The 19,398-nt window shown below is 32.0% G+C and overlaps 2 protein-coding genes across 2 annotated transcripts; one reads left to right on the forward strand and one right to left on the reverse strand.

The window, feature by feature from the left end:
* Nucleotides 1-1,781: 1,781 nt before the first annotated feature.
* Nucleotides 1,782-4,532, forward strand: LOC122578470 (U-box domain-containing protein 4-like). The gene is made up of 2 exons (XM_043750442.1): nt 1,782-3,047; nt 4,283-4,532. Exons 1-2 carry the CDS (start codon nt 2,064-2,066, stop codon nt 4,355-4,357), a joined length of 1,059 nt encoding a protein of 352 aa, XP_043606377.1. The 5' UTR covers nt 1,782-2,063; the 3' UTR covers nt 4,358-4,532.
* A 6,872-nt stretch (nt 4,533-11,404) lies between these two features.
* On the reverse strand, nt 11,405-13,958 carry LOC122579269 (eukaryotic translation initiation factor 5A-2-like). The gene is made up of 5 exons (XM_043751401.1): nt 13,774-13,958; nt 12,453-12,572; nt 12,306-12,335; nt 12,122-12,193; nt 11,405-11,864 (listed from the first exon to the last, which is right to left on the reverse strand). Exons 1-4 carry the CDS (start codon nt 13,852-13,854, stop codon nt 12,125-12,127), a joined length of 300 nt encoding a protein of 99 aa, XP_043607336.1. The 5' UTR covers nt 13,855-13,958; the 3' UTR covers nt 11,405-11,864; nt 12,122-12,124.
* Between the last annotated feature and the right edge of the window lie 5,440 nt (nt 13,959-19,398).

The raw sequence follows: 19,398 nt of genomic DNA on the forward strand, positions 1-19,398 counted from the left end.
TTAAGGAAATGATATATTCTCTTAATATTCCTTTTAAAATTTTAAAATATGATAAGTGTAATTCATTCATTCTCTTTATTCATCTCATCCTTTAACTCTACCAAGTGTCAAGATCACATTATTAAGAGATTATTAAGAGATTTTTAGAAGGATTTATTATATTTTTCATTATTTAATAATATTAATGTTAAAATGACCATAAGTATTACAATAACGCCACACTACCGTACGACAATCTTGGTTACAAAACGACATGCTTGTTTCTTTTTATTGGGCCGCCACTATGACAATCGAGGGATATAGAAACTCTCATATCCAAGTAGCATGCTTTAAATTTCATGTATTATATATAAGTGGTCATATTAGTACCATTAAAATTAATAAATTTATTATAAGGTATAAATTATATAGCATACTGTATAAATGTTCATTGCACAGTCATGGTAAAGTTATCATTTTTTTTATATGAATATCATCACCTATTATATATAGGTAGTGATATATCTACAATAAAATTCATTCATCTACAAATATTGCATGCATTATTGTGAATGAATAAATGTTGTTGTAAATGTATCACTTATCATTATATATTTAATGACATATATACCCCATCATTATTTATTTAGTTTAGACTCTTTTTTTCGTTTCCTCGTATGTTTGGCATAAATAGCTGCAAGCTGGTAGCTATAGCTGAAAACTGGTAGCTGTTAACGGTAGCTGTAACACATAAAGCTTTTTAGATATATTTAGGTGTTTAGCAAAATAGCTGTAACTTCTAATAAAATATATAAAATGAAAAAAACAGACATTTAAAAAAAAGTTAGTTAATACTAAACATAATAATATATTGTGTTTTATATTTAAAATTGCTAAAACCAGCTGGGTTAAATTAGTGGTTGGAGTCCTTGCCTCTGGAGGGGGTAAGACTTCTACATCTCAACCTCTGTTGAAGACAGTATTGAGACCCAAAATTCATAAAAGACAGCATTGGTAGTTACTTTACTTTTTATATTCCAAATAACTTAAGAAGTGGTATACTACATGCCATAGTGAATTATTAGTGATATTTTTTTATATGCATATAAGTGATAATGATGATAAATTCAAAAGTGTTTCTTGTAAGACCCTGAGCACCGCAAATCCACCTTGACATGTTAACGAACTTCGCTAACTAAATCATGAGGGTTACTTTAGTAATATACATCTTAAAATCTAGTAGCTTTTCACAAACATTAGTCATACAAGCGTTGAAAATAGGAGCTTTTTTAATGATTTAAAAGCTTGAAGCTCTTTTAACCAAACAAAACTTTTTATTAGGTAGAAGCTTTTGTTTAAAAACTTAGAGCTTAAAGCTCCTAAAAGCTCTTTATCAAACATGCCTTATATATAGTTGTTTTTGTAAAACTACTTGCTATCTTAACTATTTTTTTTACATAAATTTTAACAATTTCAAATATAAAACTTAAAATTTATTCTTCAACTAAAATTTTATTTGCTTCCACAGTTCCACTACAATGCACATAAAAATTACCTGCCTTTACTTCTACCTCCACCTCTAGTCCTCTACCTCATTAATTATTTATCATACAAAGAAAGATGTAAAAGTAAATATGAAATAAAAAGAAAAAAGAAAAAGAGAAGAAAAGTGAAGAACACAAAAGAGGACAAGTTTCAGTTATCGGTTCTCACACTAAAACCACTTTACCAACCAACAATGCATATCATATCATATCATCTTCATCAAATAAATAAAGAGAAATCATCTAAAAAAGAAAGTAAAGTATATATGTCTAACTACACACGTCAGTTAAAAAAACGGACCTTCTACGCACGCCACCCCCTTTCCCACGTGCATCTCTGTTTTCCGATTCGATTCTGTCGTCCACGTGTCTTCCTTCCTCCTTCCATTGATACATACACTACATAATATATCTATCTATATTCATTCATTCATTCATCCTCTTTCCTAATTCCTATATCTATCACCTCCTCACTACATATTATTTTGGTCACATCAAATTTAATAAAATAACAATAATCTAAATATATTTCCATTTATTATGCAAATGGAAATTGAACCAAGCTACGGTTTCATGAACCGTAACTTTAGTAACATAAGTATTAGCAACGACGATTCAACCGCTTTTAGCGATTGTAATAGCGACCGATCGGGAGAATTCGTTGCTAGCTCGGTCAAGAGCAAGCGACTATTGGTCGCTTGCACGACCGAGAAATCAGATGATTTAATAAAACAACTTGTGGCTGATCTAGAATCAGATGATATTGATGATCAGAAACAAGCGGCCATGGAGCTCCGGCTGCTTGCTAAAAACAAACCCGAGAATCGGGTTAAGATTGCAAGAGCCGGAGCTATCAGGCCGCTTATTTTACTCATCAGCTCATCTGATTCTGAGTTACAAGAACATGGGGTCACAGCGATATTAAATTTATCGCTGTGTGATGAAAATAAAGAAATTTTAGCGAGTTCTGGCGCGATCCGACCGTTGGTTAAGGCCTTAAAATACGGAACATCAACCTCTAAAGAGAACGCCGCGTGTGCTTTGCTTAGATTATCGCAAGTTGAAGAAAACAAATCGTTGATCGGACGGTCAGGAGCGATTCCGTTACTAGTGGATTTATTAGAGACGGGGAACTTTAGAGGGAAAAAAGATGCTTCCACTGCTTTATATTCGTTATGTTCGGTTAAAGAAAATAAAATTAGAGCGGTTGAGGCTGGAATTATGAAGCCTTTGGTGGAATTGATGGCGGATTTTGATTCAAATATGGTGGATAAATCGGCATTTGTTATGAGTGTATTGGTTTCATTGGTAGAAGCTAGGAGTGCGTTGGTGGATGAAGGAGGAATTCCGGTTTTGGTAGAGATAATTGAGATTGGATCACAACGGCAAAAAGAGATTGCTGTTGTGATCTTGTTGCAGATTTGTGTTGATAGTGTGGTGTACCGTACTATGGTCGCTCGGGAAGGAGCCATTCCACCCCTGGTCGCTTTGTCCCAGTCCGGGACAAAACGCGCTAAACAAAAGGTAAATTATTTTTCCCCAATTTAAAAATAATTGTAACATATGGGTTAATGTAGATGATCAACTAAATCGAACATTGATTTACATTGAACACAAAGGTTTACAATCTTAATTTTCCGTATTATCTATGAAAATTAACAATTTTGACTCATTTATTTGTTTATCGGGATAATTGTAACTTTTGTGTTCAATGTATAAGACCGAAAATTATCTGCATTGAACACAAAACTTGACCTCTTGGAAGCATTGGGTTTACTTATTCTGTTATTCATAAGTACATTTTAAATAGTATAGTCTTTTTTTTTAATACGAGTATGTTCTAAATATAGTATACTTGAGTTTTGATTATTTAAAGATATCAAAAGGAAAACTATGAGGATATCCATGCATCTTGACTCGAGTTTTGATTATCATACTTGTAAATTGTGGAGTTTGTGGTCTTCGAAGTGTTAACCTTTTATTTTTAGAAACCCAAGTCAAGTGAGCAATAATTTCACTTTTTTTAAAATTTATTTTTTCCCAATGTTGTTCAAACATTGCTTTCGAAAATGTGTGAGTTATATATCATTGACTTGGATAGTGTTTACTATTGACTAACCTTTTATTAATCATCAACCATTAGCTTCTAAAGAGTGAATTATGACCAATTCTAAAACGAGTCATTTCAATTGAACGTTTCAAAACAAAGTAGTAATATGACATCAACATGACCTGTTTCCAAATTCATTAAATATTTTAGAATAGCCAACCATATAAATATGTAATTCTAGGCTATAAAAGTAGTAGCTAGAACACAACGAAAGTATTTACATGTCACATAACGAGTGATCTATATTTTAACTGATTTTGAAATAAACAATGAACAAAAAATTTGTTGCAGCGGCACTAATTAGTTGTTGATGATACATCAATGTCATCTCCTTACATACTTTAACAAAGAAGTGTATATTTTTGTAATATTATTGAATAGTGCTTATTCATAAAGTTAAGAACCCACTTTAGTTAACCGTTAATACTTTATTTATCTTTTGTGACATATGATAGTTAGTTCGAATCTTGGAATGTTTCAATTCCAAGGAATCATTTAACAAATATGTTACCAAATTTGTCGGGTTATAACTAATATAAAGTATTATAAATTGCAATAATAATTGTCTATAGAAACTTCATTATTATTTAGTGCAAAAAAACAAGTGGTGGGTCTAAATATTTATATTGAATTATTATTTGGATGGCAGGCAGAAACACTGATTGAACTTCTTCGACGACCAAGATCCGGCAATGCCTCAACAAGTTCTGATTCGTCAGATTGAGATATGGATTCCCCGTCACCATAGTGCCAACAACATTATAACAAAAACAGCTTTTATAAAAAAATATTTTTTTTTCTTCAAAAAAAAAAAGAGGATTATCGTTTTGGAATGTGTAAATATTTGATGTTTGCCTCTACTTATGTAAATTGGTGAATGAAATACATATTTTTTACTAGGTTTTCGGGTTGGATCGATCCTTTGTTTGTGTTAAAGGAATAGAAAAACGACATGTTCGTGTATAAGGGTTAAATATACCGAACAACGTCATTTTGATAGCTTGAGTTTTTTGTTTTTTTTTTCCCTTGGTTTTATGTTCTTTTAGAGTGGCTTTTTGTTGTGTTTTGGCCTTTGGGTAATGAATTTTGTTTTGTTTTCCTTCAATATGATAGAAGAAATTACATACGGAAAATTGAAATTGTGATGGCTCATTAGTGGACGTGTTTTTAGTATTACACCATTTGTGATTAATTGTTTGACCATATAACATTGTCTTTTTGAAAAAGGACAATAAAAGCAAACCATCTATGTTATAGACCATGGATTTTTTATTTTATTTTATATTTTAAAAGAATATTTAAATTATTGGCTGGTTAATACTTACTAGTTTACCCGATCATCTTTACTTAAAAAAAATCAATCGAACGTGAAAGAATACCTCTAGTTACACTAACCGTAGAACTTGTTACGTAATTTGATTAGTACTTGTTACAAGTTACGTTATACAACGTATTTTTCATAACATAACTCCCAAGTTGTTAGCCGAATATGTGGATGATTGTCAGATTTACGTTTTATAGGTTCAATTAGTGTGAGGTTCAAACCAATGATGATAATAATTATATGAAATGAATTATTGTGAGGCACATACAAAATGATAAAATTTCTTCCTAACATGGAAAGAATTTGTGGAGAAGAATATACATTTTAGACAACCAACCACGTCTTGCACATCAACACATGTAATAATACATCTTATTTCTAGTTACCAAATTAAAAGATCCGATGGTGGGTCTTGTTGTAGATCTTTAATTATGTGAGGTCTCACATGTCTATTTACAAATCAATTACGAGTAATTGAAGTACACATTTTTTCAAAGAATGTTTTATTCTTAACTTAATAACTCTACGTATGTAAATCTATACATAGTTTTAAAAATCCACAACAAAATATATATATAAAAAAAAGTAATGGAAGAAAATATATCTTCGATATCATAATTGAATATCCATCGACCCATACCGTATGAATCATATAATACCGGTAGAATACCTTCATTTTAATCCTCTTATGATCTAGGCACCCCAAAAAATCAAACTGGCGAAATTAGAACTTCACATTTGAGCGTAAGCTTTATTGATAATAACGACTTGAAAATGAAAAACATATATCACTAATGAATTAAGTAAGACCTTATATATTTCATTATTTCTTACTTATTACTTAATGGATTTAATCGAAAAGAGATAACCTATCTCTTTCCTATTAAAACTTATGAACACCTCACCTCTCTCCCTCTCTCCTTTGGGCTTCCCAAAACTTATGAACCAATTATTAATATGCTCCTATCAATCAACATACCTAAAACTTAGGGGGCGTTTGGTTCACAGAATATTTTTGATGGAATTGGAATCTATGAAAGGAATTGGAATTTAAAGAAATTGGAATATAAAAGTGTTAAAATCTGTATTGTGTTTGGATGACAGAATTCAATGGAATTCAATTAAAAGATTAAAATACAAACTATGTTAAATTCCAAATTTAACCTTTGTTAAATTTCTTATAATAATAATAATAATAATAATAATAATAATAATAATAATAATAATAATAATAATAATAATCATCATCATCATAGGGATATCTATATATCTATTAAAACAGTAGTTAACCGAGCCTTTTAAAGCATTCTTTAAATTCACATCTATGCTAAAAAATTACCACATAAGATTCGTCCAATGTGGCATCTTCATATTTTTTAAACAATATTTTATTTTATATCTATAGAAAATAGAAATAAACAAAAACAAAAAAAAAATCTTCTATCAAAATGGTCGAATCTTATGTTCTAAAAAAAATGGTCTAACATTATGTATTGAATATAAATAAATATAAACAATATATAAAATATCAAGAAAGTAAAAAACATCAAATCAAATCTTATATATAAATCTATATGGCCGTCTGTAAAATATGACAAATAAAAAATAATATCATTTCCAATTTAAACTATTACTACCTATATACTAATAATTTCTACCTTTTAAAAAAATCTACTAATAATTTTTATATATATTTATATGACACGCAAATACGAGTAATGGTAAAACATACCTGCTCATTAGGTCAAAGTTATCAATTAAAATGGTCAAACATACTTGCCCATTGTTTGCTAAGTTAGTTTATTCTGTCAAATAGAAACTTATGCCCTTTCATATTAATTGTGAGTAATAGAGAAAGAAGAAAAAACATCAAGTAATGAAAGTATTTCTTTTATAACTTGTAGCCTTTCGATCTCTTCATACAAAAATTAAGTTAAACTAATAATGTTTACAACTCATGTTCAAAGAAATTAAAACATAAATCAAAAAAGACCTTATAACTCAAATCACTAATATAATTATACTTTTGACTTTAATTGGTTATACAATATAAGCAATCGAAATATATATGTGACTGCTTGCATGATGAAAATTTATTTTGAATCTTACTAAATGGTTATGCATAAAATGGTGACACGAAAAAACATAGAACATTATCATATTAGTCTAAAGATTTTTTTTTCAACCTTTATGAATAATAATTATAATAATCCGCAAATCGTGCGAGTAAAGTACCTAGATTATATATATATATATATAGGGGAACAATCAAATAATTACTCAAACATCGTTTGTATTTCTCTGTCACCCCCAAATAACTACCCTCGTCACCCCAATTCGATCATCCCTGTCACTTCAATTTATTTACTCAAACATCTCTTTTGATTTCTATGTACCAAATGAAAAAATTGATTAATAAACAACTTCAGTCAAAAGATGAAGTAATTTATCATTTTATTTCACATACATACAAAAACCTAATTCCATTCCTCCATTTTTTCCAGCGAGATTTATGACTACAGTGGTTAATATCCGGCGGTGGTTATTATCTGTTTACATGGTTACGGCGAACTATGGCTTCTAGTGATTAACGATTGGAATTCATAGCAGCAGCCGGTGGCGGTGGAGTTGCTTGACGGCGATGGCCGGTGAACGAGGATTTATTTTACTGCCGATCAATGGAGGTTAGAACAGAGGTTTGTAGTTTTGCACATGAAGGGTTTTTTTGTCCAAAAGTTGAATTCCAATGGAATTGAATTTCCATTGGAAAAGTGAAGGAATTTTAGATTCTGTATTTTAAGGAATTCTAAAGAAAATTTTCTATTTCAATTCCATAGTTTTCTTTAACCAAACGCCAGAAACAAAGGAATTCACATTCCAATACCAACAAATTCCTAAGGATTCAATTAACCAAACACCCCTTAACATATATGATTTATCAGAAATACCCTTAATGAATTAATTACACAATCTATCCCTCAACTTCTAAAATAACTTCACTAACCCCTTTCATATCAATCACATACACTACTAATCGCCGCCACTACCATAATATCGTTGTAATGCATGCGTATCCATCGTGTTAAGTCAGATAAAAGCAGTTAAAAAATTTATGTCTAATAAGATGTTTCTTTTTTTTTTTTTAGCACTTGGTCGTTATAAGTATTCGAAGGGAAAACCACAAAATTTATTACTTTTATAAATCAAACTTAAAAGCTTAAACAAAACCAAAAGTTCTATGACCAGCGGGGTATCATTGGAATGATTCTTTTTTTTCCACTTAATAATAAACAAAAATCTAACCAATTAATTATTAGTTACGGACGTTGTTTAGGGAGGCCACATAAATTATTTAGCATTTCATGTTTGCAAAGAGTAAACGGGCCGTGGTTACCAATTATCAAACTATTTAGATCACGGCTATCTTTCTATCTTAGGAAAGAAGTGGCTTGAAGGATAGGAAAGTTCCACGCTGACTAAATTCATTCCACATGTTTCATGAGTTTATGTTTTTAAATTTACTCCATCATTATTCATGAACAATAGAGGACTGGTCATCCACCCTAAAGTTGGTTGCTTTGTACCCACTTCTATCATTGTGTTATATATTAGGCTTGGAAGAATAATTGTTATGATATGAAATATTATTCTCTAAATCAAGGTTATTCTCTAAAATAATTGTTATATTTTAGGCTAGCCCTTTCGCGGACAGGAGGAATCCCTTCTCAAATAAACAATCTTTTTATAGATGTATTATTATTTATTTGTAGGCCTTATAACACGTATATAAATTTACATCAAGATTATAGTGCTACTTTAAAAATGCTTTTGTGATCTTCGTATTTTACCTCTAGTAATCAAAAATAATTTTCACCAACAAAAAATATTTAGTAAAGTAGATACTAGATTTAAAATGTGTATTTCAATTAATTAACTCATTTATATACTAGCTTAATTATTTTAGTTAGAAAATCACATGTACTATTTATCCTTTGTTTGACTGAGGTTGGCTGAATGGGTAGTTCGGGGGTAGGAGATTAACACTTTGACAATATAGAAGTCCAATTTTTAGATCCAAGACTATATTGCAAAATTTTCATGGGTCACGCCATTAATTAATGGCCCAACATGATAGAAGCAAATCTACATTAAACCATACATACATATTTTATATTTTTATGCAAAGGTACTTTAAAAAGTATTACCTAGCTAAAATTTACTAGAGCACATAAACAATAACTCGATAAGGAATTGGAAATGATCCTATTAGTGTGTTTAGCCGAGTTGAGTTAAAGTACTCTCAAACAGAGCTCGTCTCGACCTTAAAACTCAAAGCTTAATACTAGACCAAGCCTCATTTTTTTTAATCTTGGCCGAGCTTTGATGAATTAACCAAAAGGTTCAAAGTACAATCAAACACTTGTTAAAAGAATAAAAAGATTTAGGATAGTGTTTAATAAAGAGTTGTATTAATCAAGTACAAATTAACTCGATGCAACGCTAATTAGAGTTTACATATGAATATATACAGACATACGGTAAAGCAGTATGGTTGGATCAGTGGTAAACATTCCGGCCTCTGGAGAGAGAGGTCATGGGTTCGATTCTCATCACATGCAAAGTTGGATGGTCTTTTCTATCATTTAGGTAGAAAATGCCAACATCTTAACCTTCTCATACACTGTTGACGTATTGGGGCTCAAAACCCGTAGAAGGCGACAATTTCTTTCTTTTTTTCTTTATATAAAGACATAAGGTGGTAGGGAAGGAGCTAGGATTTAACAGGGGGGTTCCTGACTTGATTTAACCTTTGGAAGCTTAGAGAAATTAATATTGATTTAACCTTTAGAATGAAAACTTAAATAGGAAGTTGTGTTAGTTGGAGGGGGCTGAGCACTCCTTAGCCCCCTTACTCCCCTAGCTACTAATTAAATCTATCTATGTACATTGGATAACTATTTAGAAGACTCAATCTCCATATATAAGGCTTGCGACCTATAAAGGTAGAGTGCCATTGCTTTGAATATTTTCGGACTTAGTCTTAAGTGTGCTTCGCCAGATTACACCCATAGAACATCCATATTTGCCATGTTATATTTGCAGTTTGGCATGTGTTTTGCATGCTATCTATTCATAGATAAGTCATTTAAGCTGATAAAATGTTCTGCAGATTAACTTTCTACACTTCTTTATGCAGCTTCTCTTTTTTTCATTTGTTCTCACTTGTGAGGCCTCTTCTTTTTCTTCTTACTCCTTGTTGTTCTTGTTTCCTGTATTCAAAAGAGTACCAAATGCTGCTGATCATAAACGACCAGCCCTTCTTTCATGCTGCTTCGGCCGCTCCCAACCATGGGGCTGCTCTCCTTTCTCGACTCTCAAACCCGTAAACCTATGTTAGGTCCAGATTTACTGGACCCACTCCAGACTTGAAGACTGGAGCGTCACTGAAGATTTGTCCAGAAATAATAGAAGACCAGTGAGCTGTTCACTTGTACAGGAATCTGGATTCCACCAGATTAGCTCACTGGACTTTACTTCAGTCAAGATCGTTTCTACTGAAGACATTCTCATTGAAGTCAAAGAATGAAGTTTGAAGAAAGAAGAATGACAAGCAGTGGAGCCCACTAACATTCTTACCAGATCTCCTGACTGGAGTCCTTGACAGTATTCTAGACCTTACAAGTTTGAACACTGATTACGAGGAATTGACTTTTGCCTTTACACGCATTTATCCGGACAATCTATTTGTCCTTTGTTAAAAGTATGACACGCGTGTAAAGGTGGTTGGTTAAAAGGTTGGTAAGTTACATCAACGTGAGTTTATCCGTGTACTTTAACCAATGCATTTAAGGAATTAAAGTAGTTTCCTTAAATGCATGCAACCATATTTGTACGGCAATAAGAATTAAATATTAATTTTTTTTGTCTATAAATACAAAGTCATTTCACTCGTCCAAATCACTTCTTGCAATTTGATGCATTTGCTAAAATACTCTCGATCTCAAAAGTTATACTTCAAACCTTTAGGTATTTTGATCAAAGGAGAATATTTAGCAAATATAGATCACTTGTAATTAATAGATTGTTAGGATATTTACATACTTGTAATATCTTGGTTCCGCAATAATCTTGTATTTTATTTAACATCAATAAATAAAATACACTTAAAAAATACATTGTATCTCACTATGTACTTATTTATTACTTTAAATCTTGTATTGCTTTATTTATTTATTTGCATTATATTTAAAGTGATACTAGTCTTTTCTAGTTCAATACTTGACTTGTTATTTTATACAGGTTAAACCATATAGTGGAAGGACTTCACTACCTAGCCTTAAGCTGTGATACCAAGTGAAAGATATGACCACTGTGTACTTGCCTTTTGTTGTGTTGTGAGGATGACAATGGGTTAAAGAAAAAACAAACTTTGCAAAAGAAAAGCAATTGTGGAAAGGTCTTGCTTCATTCACGAAAACAACAAGCCTTAAATAGACATTCTAATTACATAATACTCCACTCCATGACTTCCACATACACCTAGTCCACTACTTCATATATTTTGACTAAATAAAACATGCTACCAAAAGCCAAATAAAACTAACTAATAAAACATACCAAAGACACCAATCTAGACACATGCTAATTAAAATGAGACACTCACTTACTAACATAACATACTAGGATACGTTCTAATTGTAAAGACGACCCATTGACTTAATGACCTGAAATCAAGATTAACCCAACAGGTGCCACATCTTCGAATCATCCCTATGCCACCACCTCGACCTGCTTTCAGATAATATCAGGAACTTGGTAAATATCTAGCACCACAGATCTGCTCCTCTCCCATGGCCGACATCACTCTCATGACCAGAGGATGATTCTTTGAAAATGCCAATTCAAGCTGCATATTCAAACAAATCTTCAATTCAGGCAACAAATGTAGAGAATTAGCTAAATAGATATGTAACTAACATATTCATTCGTATGGTTAACCACGGGTATCGGAAATAAGAAACCGTAACAGAACCATTCTACGACTGTTTTTTGGTTTTTTCAATTTCAGTTTTTTCTGGTTTCAAATCACTTTTAGGGTATTTTTTAATCAACCCTAAGAATATGCAATCAATATACAATACAAGGTTGGATTGCTCAATATACCAGTCAAACAGTGTCATCAGTTGGCAGCTTCAAGTCAGCCCTATCCTTTCCATGCATATCTGACAACTTCAACTGCGATAAATTATTACTAATCAAAATCAAATCAATAAACAAAACTATAATTTACATGAGCAATAGACAAGAAAGAAACAACAGATCCATTTTCATTATCAATTCCAGACACCTTGTAGTTGGTAATCTTGACACGGGGAACCTACAGAACGGGAGATAACATATATCCCTTTAATTTACCATTATAAAAAAAAAGGATGTAAGGATAAAAAAAAACCCATAAAAGAACAGCTAATTAGTATTAGTTGTGATTTCATACATCACATTGATGGGAAACTGGTACACCATAATTGCGAACTGCACCATTGAAGATATCTGTAGCAACAAAGGCACACATGTTGTCGTTGGATGTTGACTGGTAGGTAAAAACGCTTAAAACCTAGCATAATTACAAACAACAAATCACTTCACAAGCATTCTCAACAAACTATAATACAACAGTAGTTTTAAAACACTTAGCCCACTGCATATATTGACGCACTACTAACAGCACTAAATAAAGAAAATACAATAAACATACTTAGCATGCTTATAGTAAGCGGATAGAGTCCATCAAAATGACCCTAGTAGTTAATTACACAAAATGTTGGTAGAAGGTTTTGATGCATTAGATTGATTCTCTAATTGAATCAATGAATATGACTTCGAATCAAATTTCCATGGTTTTAATCATCGTTTGATTCCTCCTCGGGTACCCTTAACTCAGAGGTCAGCCGACGTGAGTGAGGTAAAATTCGAGTGGAATTCGGGTCACCATCAGAAAGAAGGGTCAAGCTCCGGACACAAAATTGGTCAAGATCACTGTTGATATATCTTTTAAATATTACACAAACTACCACAATGAAAACTTATTAGTTGAAAATTTACCTATCTTTTAAAAATAACATTTGATATATATACACATAAATTTCAAACTATATTATATTCATATAGAAATTCAAATAGAATAAATTTGTAAACTTTTGGAAACTCACAGCTTTGATTTAAGGTGAAACTATACGGTACACAATTCAAAAAAAAAAAGAATTAAGGGTGAGTTTGGTTGTGAAAAACATCTCTTGTTTTCCATTTTTGTTTTTCTTGGAAAACAGAAAACGTGTTCCAAATATAGTTTTCTAAGGGCATTTTTCAAGAAAACAAGAAACAATGTTGTTTACTTTTTAATGTAAAACTTGAAAACATCTTTTCTTGTTTTTCATTTTCATTTTCTCCTCCATTCCCCTCTCATTTCTAACATGTTTTTTAGTTTTCTAGCTAGAAAACGTTTTTAGAATTTTTATATGTATTCTAGAAAATAAAACCCCTTTCATTTTCTAGAAAATTGGAAATACAATTTTTACAACCAAACGAGCCCTATACTTTTTTTCTTTTGTTACATATCTAACGCTAAAATATCAGTTTCAAACAAATATCATAAAAACTAACCTATTATCTGCATCTAACAAACAAAGAATTCCAAACCTGTATTATAATTTAGAATAAAAGGCCTAATTTCAACAAAATTAGGTCAAAAAAATATCAAAGAGATAGATACACATCTATATCTATATATATGGAATTACAGTAGTAGGGAGATAAACCTTGCAAGGGCGTTTATCGATAACAATGTAATCTCCCGTACAGATATCGCCAGCACTTTTCGGGTAGGTAGCGTCGTCCATGATCGATTCAAGGAATGGGGGCCGGTTGTTTGTCACGTGTTTAGGAGTGTGTGGTGTGTATAGTTTTTGTAAAGCCGGTAATAGTGGCCCAAACACATACAAGGTTATATTGGAGCATCAATTTTATTATTTGGGTGAAATTGGACTTTATGCATTTACTACACGGGTTTTTTTTTTCTATAAAAAAAAATGAAATTCTATTGATAACTCACCCCGGCAGTATATATGTACATGTATTTACATAATTTTGAAAGAGCACCAATCAATCCAAGACAACATATTGTTTTTAGATCTATTACAAAACCACATAAACCTCACAGGCTTGATGTTGTGCATGATTATCTTCTCGTTCCCATTTCCATTGGCGAACTTGATCTCGCATATGGTCTTCCAAATGAACCAGCAGCTTGCCATAATGATGCCCTTGATAACCGATTTTTCAATGTCACTCTCCCCTTGTTGCTCATGAAACAATAAAAGATCCTTGACATCGAAGATGAAGAAAAAGGTTTTTTGCACCAGTCTTGTACAAACTGCCAAATCTTGGCAGCCAACATACACTAAAAGAACATCAAAAGAAATATGAGCAGGTCAAAATGGGCGATGATGAGTGTTGATTGATTGGTTATCTAGGTGGATGGAAAATTGAAAAGAGAACTTCGTAATTATCTATAATATCTTAAAAAAGGATAAATCATCCACAAAAATGTACCAAATAAAGAATTGAACTACTTAAAATATCACTCTTTTTATTATTTAATTTAAACATCTCCACCTTATATACATATACTATCTTAATGAAACAATTTACAACATAAATCCCTCGATCTTTAAAATAAAACCCTTATTGGAATCTTACTTTTGTAGTGCTTAAATTTCCAAGTTATGGTAATATTTTGGTCATTCTAAATAGGGTTGGCATAACATGTCATGCTAAACTTGTTAAGACACTAACCTGTTAAGGTTAAACATGAACACAACCTGTTAAAACACGAGCCTGGAAGAATAAAACATATAACAGATGAACATAATACTTACATATAAAAGATACCTACAAGTTAACAAAGCTGAATGAGGTTTAAATGACGCAAATAGTTAATGAGTTGTATAAAATACTGCACGTGCATAAAATGACGGTATTCCTAGCAGATGATAGTATGACATGAGATACTTAGGTATTAAGGACTAGAACTCATCAAGACAATTATTGTACAGTCTTTCTTCGCGGAGCTACTTAGTAGGGAGCAGTTTCGGAATCGTCAACTTCGTTCATCAGAATACCCAGTGAGTATATAGTCCTGTTTCAACGCTTCTTAATATTTTATAAACTCGGGGTGGAAAGTATACTAGTTATAAATATACACTAAAATTATACCTGCACGATGCGACAACGGCAGTGGTGGTGGCGATGTAATTGCGGTGGTGGCGGTGACGGATAGTGGTGTCGTGTGGCGGTGGCGGCAGTGACGGTGGTGGCGGTGGCATGTGCTGGTAGCGTGCGATGGTAGCATCAGTGGCGGTGGTGGGCAATTATTGGTGATGGTGGTGGCAACAGCGAGTAGTTTAGATTATTAATGTAAGGTGGTTTTAATAAATGTTAAAACTTAATTGTTGAAAGTTGAAACTTAAAATTTAACAAAATCCATATTTGTTTTATAATATAACGAGAGAAAGTACCCATGCGTTGCGGCAATAAGATGGTAGGGGTGATAGGTCATAGAGTGTGATAGCCAAATGTCTTAGCCGTACGGGCTCCGCCCTCGGATTTAAAAATTCGTCGAAAGTATATCGAATGACATCTCTAATAAAAGAGCATAAAATTTCAAGAACACCCATATGATTTTTATAATTTATCGATGTATGATTTTTGAGATAAAAGATTTTGAATGAATTAGAGTAATAAGATGATTTATGGAGGAGAGAAAAAAACTGAGTTATTGAGATTTGAGTGGAGAGACAAAAATGAAAGTTGAAAGTTGTGGACATTGATGTATGGTACATCATGCATTATTATGTGTATATTATTGAAACTGAAAGTTGAAACCTTTTTTCTTATAATATAGTATAGATAAATATAATATAGTATAGATATAGAAATATAGTGCATATGTATAGTGGGAGTAATATGCATATAAGCGTATGTGGAGAGTTTTAGCGCGGTGGCACTAATCATGTCGTTCGTGTTCTACCTAGCTTAAACGTGTGCCAGTGTACCTCAACCCCCACCAGTGATTAGAACATGAATAAGTCATTATGTACGTTTATCTGTTCGTGAACACAACATTATGTTCGTTTATCCATTCGTGAACCGTTCGTTAAGTTAAACAAACGAACATGAACGAGCTTTCGTTCGGCTTGTTTACAGCCCTAGGTGGGTCTTATTGTAGATCTTTAATTATTTGAGGTCTCACGTGTCTATTTACAAATCAATCAATTGAAGTACACAATTTTTTAAAGAATATTTTATTCTTAACTTAATTAAATCTACACATATTTTTAAGTTAAAAATTTTAACAATCCACAATACATATATAACAAGAAGGGTAACGGAAGGAATTCTATCCCCGGTATCACAATTAGATATCAATCAACTTCCTCGTATGAATCATATGATGTTGGTACAATACCTTCATCTTAATTTCCACATGATCTACTAACTAGTTCTATCTATGTACATTAGATCTATTTAGAAGATAGAGTGCCTTTTCGGAATTAGTCTTGAGTTTGCTTAACCGTATTACAGCAAAAAAATTTGACCTAGCTAGCCTTTACCAATTTTAAAAGCATCTTGTATAGCAATCTCAAGTGATCCATTAAGTTATTAAACTATAATATATTTTATAATTTCTTTTAATATCTGATCCTAGTAAGTTAGATATTAGAAGAATATAATAAAATGATAGAAAGAAAAGAAAATTGAGTCAAAACCTTAATGAAATTTGCAATAGACGACGGCGAAAGAAAAGCAAAGAAATAAATAGCCAACTGATTATACAAAACTAGAAATTGAAAGTTCTTTTTTATTAGTTATTCATGCCTACCGAACATGGACTACTTAAGTGAGGCCCAACTATCAAAACTATATAAACTATATGGGTCACATACTAAATTCCTAATGAAGTCGTTGAGGGCTTTTTTTTTTTTACTTAAGTAACTTCTTCTATTTTTCAATTTCAAATCACTAACTAACCGACTAATACTTATTATAATTTTCATCTTATCTAAGTTCTAAATCTAAATGTGTGGTTTAAAAGTTTCTCGTGTGTTTACATTGGGATATAATTTAGTATACTATAGCTAGTAAAATCATAGGTTAGTTTTCCAATTACATATGTAAGAATCTCCGTTTCTTTTCCATAATATATGAACGGTATAACTAAGTTTTGGTAAACATGCACGAGAGTTGATTAAGTTTATTATTACTTCACTAGTATTGGCTATACTAGTGAACCGGTTCGGAACCGAAACTATAGGTTTCGAATCGGTTCGGTTTCGAACCGGTTTTGGTTATGGTCAAAACCGACCCAACTTTTGTTGACTAGAACCGGTTCCGGTTCCGTTCCTTGACCAGTTCGGTCAAGAACCAACTTTAGACTACGTCTAAGTACAGCACAACTTCGCATATACACTTGTAATATAAAAATAAAACTGTACATCATATCTCGACACATTTCATCTAGCTAGTATATATATTAACATAGTAACAAATGAAAACAGACAGGGTGTTTTGGGGAAGTACACTCTGCCAGAGAAGCCTGCTTTGCTTAATAATGTTTGACCAGTCAACCCCCAATTTTCGGTTGTCTTCTTTATCCATTTTAAGATTGATGAACTATAGGAATCTCCCAAAATTGGTAAATGCAATGTAAAGCCATCTAACATCGGGATTTTCAAAACAAGTACTGAGTCCACGAAATAGAATATGTTGACTCTCCTTGTATAGACCAAAGTACATACAAAAGGACCTAATAATCCCGTACGAATATTTTTTTTTTAGAACGGCCAACAAATCTCAATATAAATCTAGCAAGATGCTAGTGTCTTATAAATCCCGTACGAATATCTCTACTATTATATGAAAGACTAGAAAGATGTTACATGGGTGGTAGTTATGTTGAGTGACGGGATGATAATTAATAAGGATGGTGGTGATGACAACAACGATGAATTGTGCAAATTAGTAATATAAAAAATATAATATGGTTATTTTAGGAGTTTAGGGGTAAATGTTCATTTACGAGTTTTTTTTTTAATTATTTTTTCTTAGAACGACGATTATTATATTTTAATGATTTGAACTTCAGTAGTGACATTCAAGGTGAGCAGTGATAATTTGTATGTCCACACGCTCAAGAGGTAAATGCCTGAAATCATTTGGAATCAAGATTCGATCTCACGTTTCCAAGCCAATATTCCCTCTGTCAATTCTCTCAGAGAATGTCCTAGCTAGCCACTTAATCTAAGACCAAATGGTTTAAATAATTCATTAAGAGTATTATAGGTTAATTAGGTATAGATGTTTAAAATAGTTAAAGTATTCTAAGTATATCAAATTATAGATAAGGTAGGAAGGGATGAAATGTTTTACATAATAATATTGTTATTAGATGGAGATGGAGATATTCCAAATGAGGATGTTGATGGTGTTTTAGAGTGGTGTGACAAATTGAATCATCACCGTAAGATCAATAATATATTGCAGGCTATTATGTTTGTCGGGTGGTGGCACATTTGGAAAACTAGAAATGCACTTCACAACCAGATTCATTCTAGTAGCGTCGGTATTTTTAATGCTATTGTGACTACATCATCCTTGTGTATAAAGAACCGTGATAGAAGATGTAATTTGACTTGGGATGTTTGGATCTAGAACTCTTTGGACACTTGATGTAGTTTCTAGACAGCCGTGTCCTCGAAACTTGTATGGGGTTAAAGTTTCGAATCGAGTCTATGTTGTATTTTTCTTGTATTTTTTTTAATCTTATCACTAGCATCTTACTAGTCGATCCTTTTTATCATCAATAAAATATTTTTGCCTTTTAAAAAAAGATAATATTGATATCTTTCAAAATTTTAGGTGAGGAAGTAAGAGACTCCCTCTTTGGAAGATACCAAATTCAAATATGAGATGGTACATTTTGGGGTAATAATTAGTTTAAGATTTAATCGTTTAAAAACTAAAATAAAAAACTTTATAATATCCTTATTATATTTTTAATTGTTTTAAGAAAAACATATTATTTTATTTCTACTCCTAATCCACCCCTACAAATGTGGAAGTGGAATACAAACCAAAAAAGTCTTCTCAAGGTCAAAGACTTTACCTATTGATTATCAACAGTTTAACACCATTGGCTAGTGACTACGAGAGTAGAGGTAAGTCATAAGGTATGGTATGATAGCCTTTCTGAGCGAGCCTCTAGAATCTTATGTAAACCCTTCATGATATGGTAAAGGGAGGATATTAGGGACGCAGAGAGTGGAGATTTCCATGCAGAGAGCCGAATGAGGGGAGATCCTCATGTTCGGTTTGGAGGGCAAGGA

This window comes from Erigeron canadensis, chromosome 8, assembly GCF_010389155.1.
Source record: "Erigeron canadensis isolate Cc75 chromosome 8, C_canadensis_v1, whole genome shotgun sequence".
In the NCBI taxonomy this organism is placed as follows: Eukaryota; Viridiplantae; Streptophyta; class Magnoliopsida; order Asterales; family Asteraceae; genus Erigeron; species Erigeron canadensis.